The sequence below is a fragment of the Myotis nattereri genome (assembly GCF_964212035.1).
Source record: "Myotis nattereri genome assembly, chromosome: 1".
NCBI classification, from domain to species: domain Eukaryota; kingdom Metazoa; phylum Chordata; class Mammalia; order Chiroptera; family Vespertilionidae; genus Myotis; species Myotis nattereri.
The window spans coordinates 127,729,688-127,747,244 of record NC_138075.1 but is presented as its reverse complement, the minus strand read 5'-3'; the positions used below and the strand labels follow the sequence as shown (position 1 = coordinate 127,747,244).

The following is a 17,557-nucleotide window of genomic DNA, read 5'->3' as shown; positions in this document are numbered from 1 at the left end:
GTCTCTGGGATGGAGCGGCCCCAGGAGGCCCGGAGCTTTGGGGACCTTTGCCGGGAAAGGGCGGGGTGGCGGTGATCTGCGGCTGGAGCTGTGGTTGATCCTGCGCGGCGTGCGGAGCGAGTTGGTGGTGCGCGGTCTACTGGTTGGCCTTTCTGGGAAGAAGAGCGTGACCAGCGGTGGTGGCCTTCCTCGTCGGGGGAGGCGGAAGGAACGGTAATACTCGACTCCCCTGACGCTAGTTTAAATGTCAGATGACTTGTCAGGGAAAGCCAAAGGGTTAGTGCCTCTTCATCACATGTGGAAAAGTGGAGAAAGAGGTATTTGTAGGGGAAGGAAGAGGAGGAGAAAGGGTGGTGAAATAACAGTTATTATTGGATATAGACAGGTGGTTATGTTTGTTTCCATTATTGACTGTGCAGAGAAGACGGGGGAAAAATGAGGCAGTTCTTTGTGGAATGCTGGCCTTTCATAAAATCTAGGAAATTAATAGTTGCAGTTAAGTCTACAAGTTTAAAATATTGCTAGATCAATATTTCTTTCCACATAGATGGCAAAGTAACACTGGCCCACATATGTCTGAATATGTCCTATGAGTCTATATATTTAATTCAAAGTAACTCATATATTTTTCTCCAGGATGGCCGGGCTGATGTGGTTGCAAATGATGCGGGTGACAGAGTTACTCCAGCTGTTGTTGCCTACTCAGAAAATGAAGAGGTACTCTTCCCCCTCACATTTTTGCTTTGAAATAAGTGAAAATTACATGCATTGTAATATATTGCTCTTTTTCAGGTTGTTGGATTGGCAGCAAAACAAAGTAGAATAAGAAATATTTCCAATACAGTCATGAAAGTAAAGCAGATCCTTGGCAGAAGGTATGGAATAAAATATCACTTCAACATATAGGTAATAAAAATGTGTGTATACATTCTAAGCATAATGTGGAGTGAAACTAGAAACACCATTTGTTTCTTCTGGGGTTTGTTTTTTTTCCAGTTTTTTCTGACTGAGTTATTTCAGAGAGTACTTCAGTAGCCAGTTTCTTTTGATGATTAGTGTCAAATCTTCTCAAAGATGAGTTTCACTCAGATGTTTATTTCTTGCTGACAGGTCTGTTTGTATTGATAAATACCAACATTCCTTTCATTTTGATAGTTTGTGTCATTCAGAGGTGGTAATTTGGATTTTTTATATTTCAATATTTTTTTAACTGAGAGAACTTGAAAGATTTTGGGGGGAATTTGATGACTTCTTTGCACTGTGGTTGATTTTTGCAAAATCTATTACATTTGGTTATAATTTATGTAGATGCTATCGATTTTCTTTGGGTCCTTTTGTGACACTTTCTGAGAACTAACTTTTCCAGTGGCTTACAAATTTAATCATTAGAGAAACAGTTTAATTAGCATCTTACGCAAGAATCAGGTTAATCATCTGTTACAGCTTTAATTAAAAGATTAAAGAGTCTTGCTTCCCCGGACTCATGTCTCCTCAAATTATAGATTATCATAATACTTAGGGGGTTTCATTTTCACTGTAGTAGTAATACTTGAAATAATGTTTTTAAGTTTTCAGAGTGCTTTCACATCTATTAATTTATTTAATCCTCTCAAGTCCCTATAAGATTAGTGGAGCAGGTTTTATCTCTTCCCATTTATAGATGAGAAAAATCAAGGCAAATAGAAGTTATGGTATTTCTAAATTAGTAAGGGAGGTGAACTAGATAGGACTATAATTCAGGACTTATAAATTGGGCCCAGGTTGTTTCCTTTCTGTGTTCTGTTGAGAATTTAAATAGAAATTTTTATATGTTGATTTATTTTTTTATACATACAGATACTTTTTATTATCCTTTACTTGTGTGTAGTTAAATTGAACTTTACTTTTTCCCCCTTTTAATATATCTATACACTAAGTCAGAAACTACAGTATTTTATAGAGAATTCAAATTTTTGTGGTGATGATGATGATAAATTAGGTGGTTTCAAAGATGTTCAAATTTTAAGTTCTGAAAAACAAGGAGTTATAGATGGATGTTGAAGCTAGATTCACTGTATGCAGCCAGCTATGTTGTTTTAATTGAACTTTAATATTTTGAGTACTTGTAAATAGTGTTGTAAGAAATAATACAAAGAGATGCTGTATTTTCCTGGATTTACCACTTTCTCCCAATAATAACATCTTGCAAAATTATAGTATCACAACCAGATACTGACATTGATATAATCAAGATTTAGAATATGTCCACAGATCTATTCCCTAGTAGTCCTATTTGTTTTATGCTGCTGTTTTGGGGCAGACAGTTGGAGTAAAGATGTGGTTGTCTTTTGCTATATTATGCAAAAAGCTTTGTATTAACAAGAATAACTTAAGCTTACTTTTCTGGCCCTGAAAGTTATCCTTTAACGAAGGAGTGCAATGGTGACAGTCAGATGGGTAGTACATAGCCACAGTATGCTGCTTGCAGCAAGGTTAGTGAAGGATGAGCACCCTTCAGACAAACTGCTACACCACGGTCCTGCTAGCTGCCTCATGCTCAGGGATTTCCCACTTCATCTGTCTACTTAGAAGACAATAGGTGATTTTTACAGACACACAGGTATCTCAGGTTTCGGCCTTGGAAGCATTCTGGCCTTCATGGAGGAGCCAGTCCCCTTGTTATCAAATCAGTAAGGCCCTTTTTAGCCCCTGGGGCAGTGTCTATCCTGGATGAACTCCCAAAGTTGGGCTTTTTCAGTCTGGGCATCCTACCTGTTTGTGACCTACTTACAGGTAGCACAGCTTAACTTGCTGCCACAATTATCCTTACACCCTCCCTGTAACTCTCATTCCCCTGTGGCCTTCCAGCCAGAAATTTGGTCCTTGGATCTGGCTTCTCAACAATTAGTCCTGAGAGGGAAGAATCCGTTGGCTCCTGGAAATAAACTGAAAGCACCCAGAGTTTCCCCACACCTTCAGATTTGCACCTTGCTGTCCAGGAGCTTTCTTCAGCTAGCCTTCCTTCCCAGTCCACTATGGCCAATTCCAATAGCAGTGCGGGCATCCGGTGGTCCAGACAGGAGACGCGAACTCTTCTCTCCATACTAGGCGAGGCAGAATACATTCAACGCCTCCAGACTGTGCATCATAATGCAGATGTCTATCAGGCTGTGTCTAAGCGAATGCAGCAGGAAGGCTTCCGCCGCACCGATCGTCAGTGCCGCTCCAAGTTTAAAGTTCTGAAGGCATTATATTTAAAGGCATATGTTGCCCATGCCACAAGTATGGGTGACCCACCACACTGTCCATTTTATGAGACCTTGGATCAGCTTCTCCGAAATCAGGTAGTGACTGACCCAGACAACTTAATGGAGGATACTGCTTGGGCCAAGCACTACACTCAGAACTTAATGGCCTCTGACAACCCAGGGGAAGAGGGAACCGGCATTCTGAAACCAAAAAGGACTCAGGCAGCAGATCATCAGCCTATCTCGAAAACAGTTAAGGAATCAGATGAGGATTGTCAACTGAGAATCACTGACCAGATGCAAGAAACCAGTGACCTTGAGGACTCCTGGGATGAATCCTCAGGTGCAGGTAATTTCCAAACATGTAAAGGATTGGGTCCCAGAGTCACTTGGTTCTAAACAACAGTATATGATTGGATGGTGTGTGTGTTGTTCTTTTTAACATAACCCCTGTTTTTGCCCCTGCCCTCTTTTTAAAAAACCTAATTATAAGATAAGGGGCTCCAGGTATTTAAAAGCTATGACCCTAGGTATGTAAGGTATAGAACTCTTTAAATGTAGAAGTGCTCTTTAGAACCAAACTATTTTGGCAATATTTATAATGGGTATTTAGGCATTTATGGATATAAAGTGGGTTGGATAGCTAAGTGGAAAGGGGCTCAGTAAGATAAAGGGAAGGTTTTGGAAATATAGGCTAAAATGGCCAGGCCAAAGAACTGAATTCTTCCCAGTCCCTTGTAGAAAGGATTTTCCAGGATCCACCACAGTTTTGTAATTGTCTCTCAGCTCTGCTGCTGGCTCCATGCATTCCCTTAGCAGGAATGCCCTCTCTGCAACATTGTTGCTTTGTTTTTCAGGGTGCTCTCAAGGGACCCCCAGCTACAACAGTTCCCACCACCTTTTCAGAGGTGCAGTTGCTCCCTGTCAGAGCAGCCCCATGACCAGACTGGGTGTGTCCGGTGAGCCCAGTCCCTGCACCAGCACGGGCCGAAACACTCCTGGGGTGGCCTTCACACAGCAGCCTCCAATCTCCTCCGGAGTTCCTTTTTCTGGTGGGGATAGGCCTTTGACCAGTGAGCCCCCTCCAAGGTGGGCAAGACGAAGAAGGCGGTCAGTGGCCAGGACTATTGCAGCTGAATTGGCAGAAAACAGGAGATTGGCACGAGAACTTTCAAAACGTGAGGAAGAAAAATTGGACAGGCTGATTGCTATTGGTGAGGAGGCCAGTGCTCAGCAAGACACTGCCAATGAGCTCCGCAGGGATGCCGTGATTGCAGTGAGACGCTTGGCAACAGCAGTGGAAGAGGCAACCAGTGCTTTTCAGCTAGGGCTTGAAAAATTGCTTCAGAGATTAATTTCTAACACCAAAAGTTAGGAACTGATGATAAAAGGGTATATACCCTAAACTGGTAGAAGCCCATATCCAAGACTTGCCTTTTGGTGACCTGGATCTTTTTCCATGTCCTCAGAGAAAAGAGTGGATGAGCCGCAGATATACAGAAGAGTAGGAATATACATGCTAGTTGTTTTTCCCAAACTTCTCCACTAATTGAAAGACTTCAGATATGTGAGAGGTGGTCTAATGGAAAATGGATGGAGCCAACTCCAGAGCTAGTTAGCCCTGGCTTTGTCACTGATATGAGACAATTTAGTTTACCTCTCTGCACCAGTTTCCTCATCAGTAAAATGGGAGCTAGGTAACAATTCCTAACCTGCCTACCTCACAGGGATGTTGTGAGGATCAAATGGCTAATAGATGTGAAAGGGTTTAAAAGCACTATATATACATGTATATATACATGACCTTGGCTGAGGTAAGGCAAGGATGCAGCACATTAGTTGACAAGATAGAATTATGGTTGTATACCATGATGATTTCATTGCTTGAATAGTTGTTTAACTTGATTGTTTTCTGAAGTTTAAAGTCTTCAATTTTTTTAATGCTTCTGTAGCTCAAGACTACTATAGACACAACATCTATTTGTACCTTTCTCTCATTTTCACTGCTGTCTGTGACATTCCTACTAGTAAGCACTCAATAGTCAAACCATTTTTCCCTCCATTTTAATAGTTCTTAGTCTCTATAGGATATAATTCAAAACTAATAGGAAGCCACAATCATGTTATGGTTCATATTGATAATCCAATATAATGAGATATTGGCTGTTTATAAAATATTAAATGTAAGTAAATTCTTTGCATTCTATATTACTTGGGTCCTTTACATGCATAATTACATATTGTAAAATTTCGATTGCTAATTGAATATCTTGGAAAGATTTGGGATAATATCAGTTTCCCAGGTGCTTTTTAGCTAATTTCATTCTTTTTTTGTTAGCGTTGTTCCTGTGTTGTATGTTACAGAAGGCAAGCACTAGAAAACTTTCCTTCTAGGGAACTTTCCAAAATCACTTTTTCTCACATGGTGTAGACCAGTGATGGCGAACCTATGACACACGTGTCAGAGGTGTCACGCGAACTCATTTTTTTGGTTGATTTTTCTTTGTTAAATGGCATTTAAATATATAAAATAAATATCAAAAATATAAGTCTTTGTTTTACTCTGGTTGCAAATATCAAAAAATTTCTATATGTGACACGGCACCAGAGTTAAGTTAGGGTTTTTCAAAATGCTGACACGCCGAGCTCAAAAGGTTCGCCATCACTGGTGTAGACGAAAAATCACCTAGTTAGTGGCATGTGGTGGAAAAGAATAGCTTTGGAAAGAGTTGAGGGTGGTGTGAATAAAGACTGCTTTTAATAAATAACTCCTTTTAAGCACAGGTTCTCAACAAACACATTCCATTTTCCCCAAAAAACACAGGTGTTGAGCCATATTTCCAATTTAAAAAGTTTTTCTTCAATCTCGAGGCTGAAAAAAAGTCTGAGCATGTTGGAAGAAGTTTTATATTTTGCAGGCTTAGGTGCTTAATGCAGGAAATACAAATAGGTGAAAAAATAGTTAAAAAACAGTGGGTACATACCTGGAACCATGAATAGATGTCAAGCAAGTGAGCTGCTCTGTTGAGTGGGTTATGGATGGAGGCAGCAGCTGCTGTGGTAGCATACACTGGAATCAAGTTAGAACTCCTGGGTTTTAATCCTGTCACAGTTACATTGGTAAATCATTTGAGTTGTTTTAGGTCACTAAATGGCGGGATATGTGTCAGTTATAACTAGATAACACTAATGTCGGTAGGTAGGCATTTTGGAAAAACAGGGAAATACTTGGTGAAAAATGAGGCCTGTACTCTATTAATCTATTAATGATAGCAAAATAAATAGGCAGGGATTTATTTAAGATAAAAGGAAGTGCTAAAGTATAGAAGTGGAGTTAAACTTTGAAGGTAGTATTGTAAAAAGCTAATGGGTAATGTAACCTTAATGTGGGAATAAAACTAAAGGAAAATAACTTAAAGAAGTGAACAGAACAGAAATAGGCAAAATATTATAAAGAGGAGGGAAGTTGTAATAAGGGGATGTTATGTGAAAGAAAACAAGCCCAGAAATCCTACTTAAGTTCCAGGCCAAACCATTACTACCTGTCCATCCTTAAGTGGGTCATTTTACCATTCTACTAGTATATCTCAGGATCCTCACCTATTAAGAAACTGGTAACTATTCTACCTACCTCACGGGATTGTTGTGAGGGTCAAAGAAACAGATAAATGTAAAAATGCTTTCATACATGGAAAGCACTATACTGTGACAGTAGTGGGAAAGAAGACCCTGTGCATGTTAGTGCTGGTATGTGCCCGGGCTAAGGGCCTGCTGACCATGCAAGAGACATGTAAGGAAGGAGGAGGAAGAGAAAATGGCATTGCCGATAAAGGTTGTGATACTATGGTAGGGTTAACATTCTGCCTCCTTAAGACCATGATGTAAATAAGGTGCTATGTATACTAACCTCCCACCACCCTTTGTTTTTCTGTTACATAATTAATCCTGGTGTGGACAAATAAAGTTTTTATTTGTATGTAGTTGTGAGTCAGTTCACTACTTTCTGGTGCTATCCATGATCATTTGTCGTCACCTGCATTCTCTGTTTTCTGCTTTTCTTCTAGTTAATCTCCAGGTTCTTGCCTATACATAGCCTCCAAGAGCTATGTGTGCTTTCTGTCTTCACATAAGCTAGGGCCTTTTTGCATAGCAGTTGAGAAATAATTTTCCTTTCTACAAGTTTTATAAATTCCATAAAATATCTTTTCCCAGCAAATAACTTCTCTGAGTGGTAGGTAGCCTACACAATAGGATAAATTATCCTGGTTGACTTAAATTCTAGTCTTAAAACAATTGGTAAAGGTGCACAATTTACAATATTGGTGCAAAAAAATTACTATAGGCACACTTCATCTGATTCTTACTCTTAAAATATTTGTCCAGGATATAGTCTATTGCAGTGGTTCTCAACCTTCCTAATGCCGCGACCCTTTAATACAGTTCTTCATGTTGTGGTGACCCCCAACCATAAAATTATTTTCGTTGCTACTTCATAACTGTAATTTTGCTACTGTTATGAATCGTAATGTAAATATCTGATATGCAGGATGTATTTTCATTGGTCACGACCCACAGATTGAGAACTGCTGGTCTATTGGGTGTTTTAAAAGGGAAGAAGGGGAGGGTTCAGTGGAAAGAATACTAAAGTTTGCATTAAAGATCTGGATTCTGGCCAGTTCTGCCATTAACCATGTGACTTTGGGTCAGCTATTTTACCTATTTCCTCACTACTAATTTTTAGCTGATAGAGAAGAAAGTGTGGGGAATCTGCAAGTATTCAGACAGACTTCTAAGCCAAATTAGGCAATTTTAAACAACCCTTTTGTCTTTCTCTTAATTATACAGGTAGGGTTATCAGATGTTCAGTAACCCTTTAGCACAAGCATGTCAAACTAAAAAGCTAACACGAGCCAAATAAACAAGGTTTAAGTTTATGTGGGCCACAAAAAAACAAAAGCCTCAATTTTCATAGAAACGTAGGTTTATTTCGATAGAGATGTGCTGAATACAAAAGGCTGAAATGAGTAATTGTTAACATAAAATAATAGAACACTTTAATAATAAAAATTAAGTTTTTCTTGAACATTAACTTACCAGACACTGAATAACTGCACAAATTAATAAGTGCAACGCAAATAAACCTATTTTTCTTGTTCTCTGAAAGACAAATATTTCCTGTTGCGCACACCAAACAAGTCAGTCCAAGATTAATGACAGGGCAATCGGCTGCTAAAATATTCACTGATAGTATAACATGCTTGCTTTAGCAGTTAGCCACTATTCATTTCCACCTCTTCTTATTAAACATTTAAGACTGGTTTCTGAACAGAATAGCCACCGCCCTTGGAAGAAGGGTTTAGGGCAAGCATGTCAAACTCGTGGCCCACAACGAATAATTTTGTGGCCCAGCCAATATAATGGTATGTAAGAAACATTTTAATAAAAATTTCATAACTTAGTTTTTACAATATCCTGTTATACATAAGTATTAATAATGAACTACAACGTTCACTAATGACTGATTACTATAATCATGTTGCATTAATTTCCCTTACGTGCAGGCACACCATTTCTCTCCACTAATACTAGCAGCGAATATTTTAGCAGCCGATTGCCACATCATTAGTCTTGGACTGACTTGTTTGGTGTGCGCAACAGGAAATATTTGTCTTTCAGAGAACAAGAAAAATAGGTTTATTTGTGTTGCACTTATTAATTTGTGCAGTTATTCAGTGCCTGGTAAGTTAATGTTAAAGAAAAACTTAATTTTTATTAAAGTGTTCTATTATTTTATGTTAACGATTACTCATTTCAGCCTTTTGTATTCAGTACGTCTCTATCGAAATAAACCTATGTTTCTATGAAAATTGAGGCTTTTGTTTTTTTGTGGCCCATATAAACTTAAACCTTGTTTATTTGGCTCATGTTAGCCTTTGAGTTTGACATGCTTGGTTTATGGGACGGATTTACTTCATCTCAGTAAGATGAAATTAAACCAAAAATCAGTTATTCCTATTTCTGCTCAAGGGGCAGAAGTACTTAATCATGCACCATCTTATTGCCAGGCAGTGAACAACCATACCCTGATAGAGAAAACCTGGGATCAAAAACTGACTCTGCCCCTTATTAACTGTTAAGTCATTGACCCTCTATGAACCTGTTATCTCTAAAATAATGTCTGCCAAATTAATCCCATTAAGGTATTGTGAAGATCAAGTGTGGTAATATATGTGAAAACAGTCTGCATAAATTGGTATTACTATTGTGAGCAACAAAACACCCTTTTTTTTTTTTTATTGCCATGCACTTTTATTTAGTACCCACTTTATCTAGGGTAATATAGATCTGTCCACCTGTAGTACTGTGTACCTTTCCATATATAACATTTGTACTGTTGCTCACTCTTGATTTTGGGTGTTGATTCATGTTCAGGCCAAGCAACAGAGATGGTATTAGGCATGCTGGTTTGCCCTTCGTTTGCAATCTTACCTCTTTTGTCCTTTTTATCTCAGTGGTTGGGTCTTCAGGATTATAGATGGGGAAGTATGTAACAAAATCATTGACATTATGAAAAATCATCCCCAGATGTATTATATAGTACCTATTAGTAGCAGTAAGATTAGAATAAGGAAGAGCTACTTTCAAATGCAAAGAATAACACTTTAATAGAATTACTATAACCTTTGTAAAGATTCTTTGTAATTGAAATTTTTTTGAAGTTTTTTAAAATATTAAGCAACTTAATTTTGTTTATATTTTTATATTTGTTCAGTGGTAATAAAAAATATAGTGTTCTTTAAAACTTATATATGAATAATACAGATTTTAATACTTAATTATCTTTATCTTTATGAACAGCTCTGATGACCCACAGGCTCAGAAATACATCACAGAAAGTAAATGTTTAGTGAGTATGGTCCTGTTATTACTTCCCTGTTACACAAAGTAATTGCTAAGGTGCTGTCCTATAATATTGGTTTGAAACTTTATATTTTTGTTGAAATTATTCCTTATTTAACACTTACAATTTTCTTTCTAGGTCATTGAAAAAAATGGGAAATTGCGATATAAAATAGATACTGGAGAAGAAACAAAATTTGTTAACCCAGAAGATGTTGCCAGACTGATATTTAGTAAAATGAAAGGTATTGAGCCAAAGCAAAAAAATTTTTAAGAGTTGACCTTAAAAGTAGACATATTTTTTGCCCTAGGGAGAAGCAGCTGATTCATCAGATTAGCAGTAAGGAGACCTACCAACAATAGTTAAGCACATTAAGTAGGTCTGGTTTCATCACTTCTGACAAGGGCTAGAGCTGAGTGGCATTCTTAAAACAATTTAGGAAATTTTGGAGTAGATTATGCATAAGGCTTGCATCACCTCTGGGATTATATTGAGTTTGTGGGATGTGAGGCATCCCTTTAATGTGTTGAACTAACATTATACTTTTGTCTTTACATTGATGCATTAGAAGCTCATTCCCAATAAAAACCAGTCTAATTTGGGAGGTGGTTAAAACTAAAGCCTAAGAGCCAGGCACCTTAGAAAGTACCTAGTTCTGTGTCCACAAACTACCAAATCCACATGCATGATTTAAGAGAGCAAAAAAAATCAGTAGGGTGAGACAGCAAGTGAACTGGAAAATCTTTATAGTGATAAGATCTTTGCTGCAAATTGATAAACCTCAGAAAGTATCACTTGATATATTTCTGTGTCATCAGAATTTATTTTTATGTTTTTTTAATATATAGAAACGGCACATTCTGTCTTGGGCTCAGATGCAAATGATGTAGTTATTACTGTTCCATTTGATTTTGGAGAAAAGCAAAAAAATGCTCTTGGGTAAGTATAATATGGGTTTATTTTATTTGCTTAAAGGAAATACAAATTTTACAACATCACCATATAGTAAAAAGTAAAATTGCATTTGAAAACCTCTTGGCCAATAAAATTTTATTTGTAACGTGTACTTGTAAATAGTATGGTAAAAAGTATGTTACTGATAATTAATATTTCCTATCTTTTATGAAATGTCAAGAGAATATAAAATTAGATGTACCTTCTTATCTCTTTTTTTTTTTTTAATATATTTTATTGATTTTTCACAGAGAGGAAGGGAGAGAGATAGAGTTAGAAACATCGATGAGAGAGAAACATCGATCAGCTGCCTCCTGCACATCCCCCACCGGAGATGTGCCCGCAACCCAGGTACATGCCCTTGACCAGAATCGAACCCGGGACCTCTCAGTCCGCAGGCCGACGCTCTATCCACTGAGCCAAACCGGTTTTGGCATTCTTATCTCTTTTGATTAGAAATGTTTTTAATTACCAGGTTAAGTTGATGTTTATGAATTACTTTGCCTTATTTTTATGTAATTAGGGTTTATGTTGAAATTATATAAAAATAGGAAATTTTATATGTTTGCAGGTATTCCTTCACCTTAGTTCTTAACATCTAACCAAAAAGTTGCATGTAGTTTTTATAGATTTTGCAGATACAATTGGTGAGAATGCATGTCTTTACTTTTGGGATGCAGTTCCACATGAGGTTTTGGCAAGCATCTAGGTTGCTTCTGGGGCAGAGAATTGCTTCATTTACTTGAACTGGAGGGATATTAAAAACTGACTCTAAAAGAAATTGGAAAATTGCAAAATGTTATAAATTTGTCTAAAGTTTATAAGCATAGGCATTTTTGAGAGCTTTCTTTTTCTTGTTAAGTATAAACACATGGTATTTTCTTTATTAAGAAAGTAGACTCTGAACATTATTATCTATGCTAATAAAAGACGTAAATTGACTGTCCCTTCACGACACCCACCAGCCAATCGAGTGAATATGCAAATTAACCCAATAAAGATGGTGGGCCAGTGGGCAGCACACACACACCGAGCAGCTGGGGACAGGGTGGGACACTTGCGTCATCACCATGGCGATGATGCAGGCGTTTCACACACCCTAACCGCTCCGGGCCTCTAGGCAGTGTGGAAGGTGGAAAGGTGGCTTCGGGCCAGAGCGAAGGCAGAAAGGCAGCTCCGGCCGGAGTGAAGGTAGTGCTGGCAGCCAGGGGAAGGAAGGCCTGTTCTTGCACAAATCTTCGTGCAGTGGGCCTCTAGTTTTTTATAAAACAATACCTAATTATTTATTTAACCAATGTTAGTTAAAATAAAAGTTTAAAGACAAATATAGCATGTTACGTAGTTGTGAGTAAACGTTAGCTTTTTAATATTGAGTAGACTCAGTTTTGAAAAAGTAATTCAAGACCTCACAATAAAACTAACATGAAGCATAAGAAATCCTATATAATAAACAGCTAATATGCAAATGTTTGTCATGCCATCACACGCCAAACAGCTCAGACACTCAACACTGGGGAGAGAGGAATGGGGACCAGCCAGGCTGCAGCCCGGGAGAGGGACAAGCCACCCGCCCCATGGTCCTGGGCACCTCCGGCTGCAGCCCGAGCAAAGCACCCTGCCTACGGTCCCCTGAAGCTGCGGCCGGCCCGGGTCCTGGGTGCCTGTGGCCGGCCAGAGGAAGGGAAGCCTGGGTCCCAGGTGCAGGGTGAGGCAGAGGCAGTTAGGGGCAATCAGGCCAGTAGGGGAGCAGTTAGAGGCAATCAGGTAGGCAGGCAGATGTGGTTAGGGGTGATCATGCAGGCAGAGGGGTTAGGGGCGACCAGGCAGGCAGGTAGGCGAGCAATTAGGAGTCAGCGGTCCCGGATTGCGAGAGGCAGTCAGACATCCCCTGAGGGGTCCTGGATTGGAGAGTGTGCAGGCCGGGCTGAGGGCCTTCTCCCCCAACCCCTGTGCACAAATTTCATGCACCAAGTCTCTAGTTATTTTGATGAAATAAAATGTTTGCTTTTTAGGTAGATTACTTACAAGGTAAAGAGAAACCGTTCTCAAACTTTTGTCAGAAGCAGCTCAATAGTCAAAGAAAACTCCATTTAGCAGATCAAAGAAAATTTTTAGTTTTCCATAAGTATACTATTCATATTAGCGCTTTAAAATCCTATAAAATAAAAGGCTAATATGCAAATTGACCAAACAGCAGAATGTGACGCGCACTGACCACCAGGGAGCAGACACTCAACGCAGGAGCTGCTCCCTGGTGGTGAGTGTGAGCGCCGCTCACCAGAAGCTGGGCTCATGGGTGGCGAGCGCAGCAGCAGTGGCAGGAACCTCTCCTGCCTTCGCAGCAGCTCTAAGGATGTCCGACTGACGGCTTAGGCCCACTCCCCACAAGTGGGCCTAAGCCGTCAGTCCGACATCTCCCGAAGGTTCCCAGACTGCAAGAGGGTGCAGGCCGGACTGAGAGACACACACCCCCTCCCCTCCCCCCCCATGCCAGTGCACAAATTTCATGCACCAGGCCTCTAGTACTATATAATACATTGGTTCCATTTTAGATAGCTTCTCTATACAAGATCAGTTCTCTCTATTTCCAGCTTTTTAATTTGTTCTTTATTTCTTTGTTTCTCATTCTTAATAATCAGTTGTACTTTAGGACAAAATTACTTTTTTCTTTGTTTTTCATCTTTATTATTGAAAGAATTACACATGTCCTCTTTTTTTTCCCCATTGACCCCTTCTAGCCTGCCCCGTCCCTTGCCCCAGACCTTCACCACACTGTTGCCTGTGTCCATGAGTTATGCATACTTCCATTTGGCCCAGTGATCCCACTTTTAGGAATATATTCTAAGATACGCGAAACATCAGTCAGAAGGAATATATGTACCCTTGTGTTCATAGCAGCATAATTTACAATAGCTAAGATCTGGAAACAGCCCAAGTGCCCATCATCTATTGGGCTGTGGTACATTTGCACCATGGAATATTATGCAGCAGTATGAAAGAAGGCTCTCTTACCCTTTGAGACAGCATGGCAGGACTTGGAGAGTATTATACTAAGCAGACTAACACAGAAAAACAAGTATCACATGATCTCACTCATATATGGAATTTAATGAACAAAATAAACGAACAAAATAGATCCAGAGATATAGAAGCATGGAACAGGCTGTCGAATCTCGGGGAAGGCAGAGATGAGTAGGAAGAGATCAAGCAATGAACATTATTAAATGGAAAAAGATCTCAAGAGTTACGTTCATCTCTTGTGTCCTATTATATTGCTTCTAAAGATCATTACCGCCGAAACCGGTTTGGCTCAGTGGATAGAGCGTCGGCCTGCGGACTGAAAGGTCCCAGGTTCGATTCCGGTCAAGGGCGTGTGCCTGGGTTGCGGGCATATCCCCAGTAGGAGATGTGCAGGAGGCAGCTGGTCGATGTTTCTCTCTCATCAATGTTTCTAACTATCTCCCTTCCTCTCAGTAAAAAATCAATAAAATTTAAAAAAAAGATCATTACCATCCATATTCTACTTATGAAATCTTATTTGCTATTGCATAAAATCTTATAGTAGAGCATTTCTACAATGTACACTTGAACATGTGATGCTAAATTCACTGAAAGCAACTTGTCCACAGGGAAGCAGCCAGAGCTGCTGGCTTTAATGTTTTGCGGTTAATCCATGAACCATCTGCAGCTCTCCTGGCTTATGGAATTGGACAAGAGTCCCCCGCTGGAAAAAGGTAAAAATCGTATTTTCAGCTTTAAATTATTCAGTGCAGAAAACATTTAAGATTTATAGCAATTACAGCAGTAGAGATTATTATAAAATGCAGCTCTTCCAAGCCTTTGTGAATGGAAAGACATCAAAACTCTCAACTGGAGTTTTTCAAATAGATGAGAAAGGTGTCCTAGGAAAGCAGAGACGGGACATAACAGGAGGGAAGATTGACCATATCTGTCCTTCTCTTATGACCCACATTTTGTCCCTATAATTGAGATAGATTTGAAATTTGTAAGCTCAGCCACATTCCAAATCAAGCTAGGACACTTAATTTTACTACCAATTTCAGTTATTAAATTTGTTTATGACTAGTGAGTAGTTTTATGCACATTTATCTTGACAGATGACAAGAAATCCAACATGAGGATTTAAGAATTATTTTGATTATGAAACAGTAAAACATACTCCTAATTTAGTTGTCAAAGTTGTCTTACTAGGCCTGACATATGCAGCTTCAAGGAAATTAATTCAGATGTGTTAATGTTCTCTAATTGTTTCACCTTGTATCTTATCTCACAGTTTGAGTAAAGAAATGAATATATATAAATCAGTAAGAAATTGTTTTTAGGTAAACTAGATAAATGTAAAATATCAGTAATTGTAAATTTTTATACATAGGAAATTAGCTTCTAGTTTTGGGTATGTTTCATGTTTATAGACATGTTATTGCAGCAGTAACTTGGATAATATTAACACAAAATTTCTATTTTTAATTCTCTTACAATTCACTATAATCACAAATCTTTTCTTTATTTAAAAAGTTGGTGTTTTGAACTCTGGTTATTCAGAAGAATACAATTTTACCAGCACAACTAAATGAAAAATAATTTTGACTTAAAATTAAAAGATCTAGTTTTTAAGCTTAATTCATCACTAAGTAATGACTATGGACAATTTTTTTTTTAATGGAATTTATTGGGGTAACACTGGTTAACAAAATTTACAGGTTTTAGGTGTACAATTCTACAACACTGTATTGTGTGTTCACCACCCCAAGTCAAATCTCTATCATCATTTATCCTCCCTATACCCTCTTCTACCTCTCTCCACACCCCTCTTCCCAGCAATCATCACACAACCATGGACAAGTTAGTTACTCATGAGATTTTCAGTTTCCTTATTTGTGATCTAAATGGATTAAACTAAGTGGCTCCTTAGTTTAAGAAGTGGAGCCTAGCTTTAAAATGTTGTGTTCTCATAACTTACTCATGTTATCTCTTTTTTAAGCAATATTTTGGTGTTCAAACTTGGAGGAACATCCTTATCTATCAGTGTCATGGAAGTTAACAGTGGAATATATCGTGTTATTTCAACAAACACTGATGATAACATCGGAGGTACACAATTTACAGAAACCTTAGCACAGCATCTAGCTTCTGAGTTTCAGAGGTGAGTAATAATGAATTTGATTATATATATTGTTGTTGTTAGTCTTCACCTGAGGATATTTTTTCCATTGATTTTTAGAGAGAGTGGAAGGAGGAGAGAGAGAGAGAAAGAAATAGAGAAATATCAATGTGAGAGTATACATTTATTGGCTGCCTCCCACACACGCCCCTTCCAGGGCAAGGGAACCTACAACTGAGGCACATGCCCTAACCAGGTATCGAATGCATGATCCTTCAATATGCTGGCCAATGCTCCAACCATTGAGCCAAACCAGCCAGGGCTGATGATATATTTTGATTGAAGTTTGTCTTTAATTTTTTTGCCCTAATTTATTTGAAATTGCTCTGCTTGCCAAAACCGGTTTGGCTCAGTGGATAGAGCGTCGGCCTGCGCACTGAAAGGTCCCAGGTTTGATTCCGGTCAAGGGCATGTACCTGGGTTGCGGGCACATCCCCAGTAGGAGATGTGCAGGAGGCGGCTGATCGATGTTTCTCTCCCATCGATGTTTCTAACTCTCTATCTCTCTCCCTTCCTCTCTGTAAAAAATCAATAAAATATATTTAAAAAAAAAATTACTCTGCTTCAATGGAGGATGTGTTTTTTTCCAATGTACTGGATATTTTTGTGGAGTTAATATCTATCCACACAAATGTTGGGAAGCATAAGCCACGCATAGTCCAGTGCATTGCACTTGGATTTTTTACTTAGTTTAAGGGATTACCAGACACGGAACTGTGTGGCTTTGGATCTCAAGTTCAGTTTCTTAATTCTTCATCTGCTGCTCTATGTCTCAGGAAAGGCCTCAGTACCTTCTGAACAGTTTTTAAGTTTAGAGCTGATGATGACGATTACATTGTTATAGTCACATTCCACAGAATTAATGGAGTGTTTACTTAATTACTAATCTACTAGTACAGAGAGTAGTTTATTATTGTTGCTGGATGCAGTTATTCCATTCAAAATTCTAATCTTGTTTGGTATATCAAGAGCCACATATATAAAGGTTATATTTTGGACATTACCGCGCTAAAAACAATGTGGCTGAAACAGTGTTTTCATCTTTTTAGCTCAGCAGTTCTCAACCTGTGGGTCGTGACCCCTTTGGGGGTAGAACGACCCTTTCACAGGGGTCGCCTAAGACCATCAGAAAACATATATAATTACATATTGTTTTTGTGATTAATCACTATGCTTTAATTATGTTCAATTTGTAACAATGAAAATACATCCTGCATATCAGATATTTACATTACGCTTCATGACAGTAGCAAAATTACAGTTATGAAGTAGCAATGAAAATAATTTTATGGT

General features: G+C 38.6%; 2 protein-coding genes across 3 annotated transcripts in view; both read left to right on the top strand.

Annotated features, from left to right (window-relative positions):
• HSPA14 (heat shock protein family A (Hsp70) member 14) overlaps positions 1–17,557 on the top strand; it is a 60,429-nt gene that overhangs the window by 2,641 nt on the left and 40,231 nt on the right. For both annotated transcript variants that reach the window (XR_013996279.1, XM_081096570.1), the window contains exons 2-8: positions 637–717; positions 793–875; positions 10,086–10,134; positions 10,267–10,372; positions 10,977–11,067; positions 14,712–14,816; positions 16,085–16,246. Coding sequence is in view for 1 of the 2 variants with exons in the window: in XM_081096570.1 (XP_080952696.1) it covers positions 637–717; positions 793–875; positions 10,086–10,134; positions 10,267–10,372; positions 10,977–11,067; positions 14,712–14,816; positions 16,085–16,246 (677 nt within the window). In the remaining variant the exon portion in view is untranslated. The remainder of the gene's footprint in view (positions 1–636; positions 718–792; positions 876–10,085; positions 10,135–10,266; positions 10,373–10,976; positions 11,068–14,711; positions 14,817–16,084; positions 16,247–17,557) is intronic.
• Positions 2,866–4,602, top strand: MSANTD7 (Myb/SANT DNA binding domain containing 7; the record flags this gene model as incomplete). Its single annotated transcript, XM_081096580.1, has 2 exons — positions 2,866–3,576; positions 4,085–4,602. The coding sequence occupies exons 1-2, from the start codon at positions 3,015–3,017 to the stop codon at positions 4,600–4,602; spliced, it is 1,080 nt and encodes a 359-aa protein (XP_080952706.1). The 5' UTR covers positions 2,866–3,014.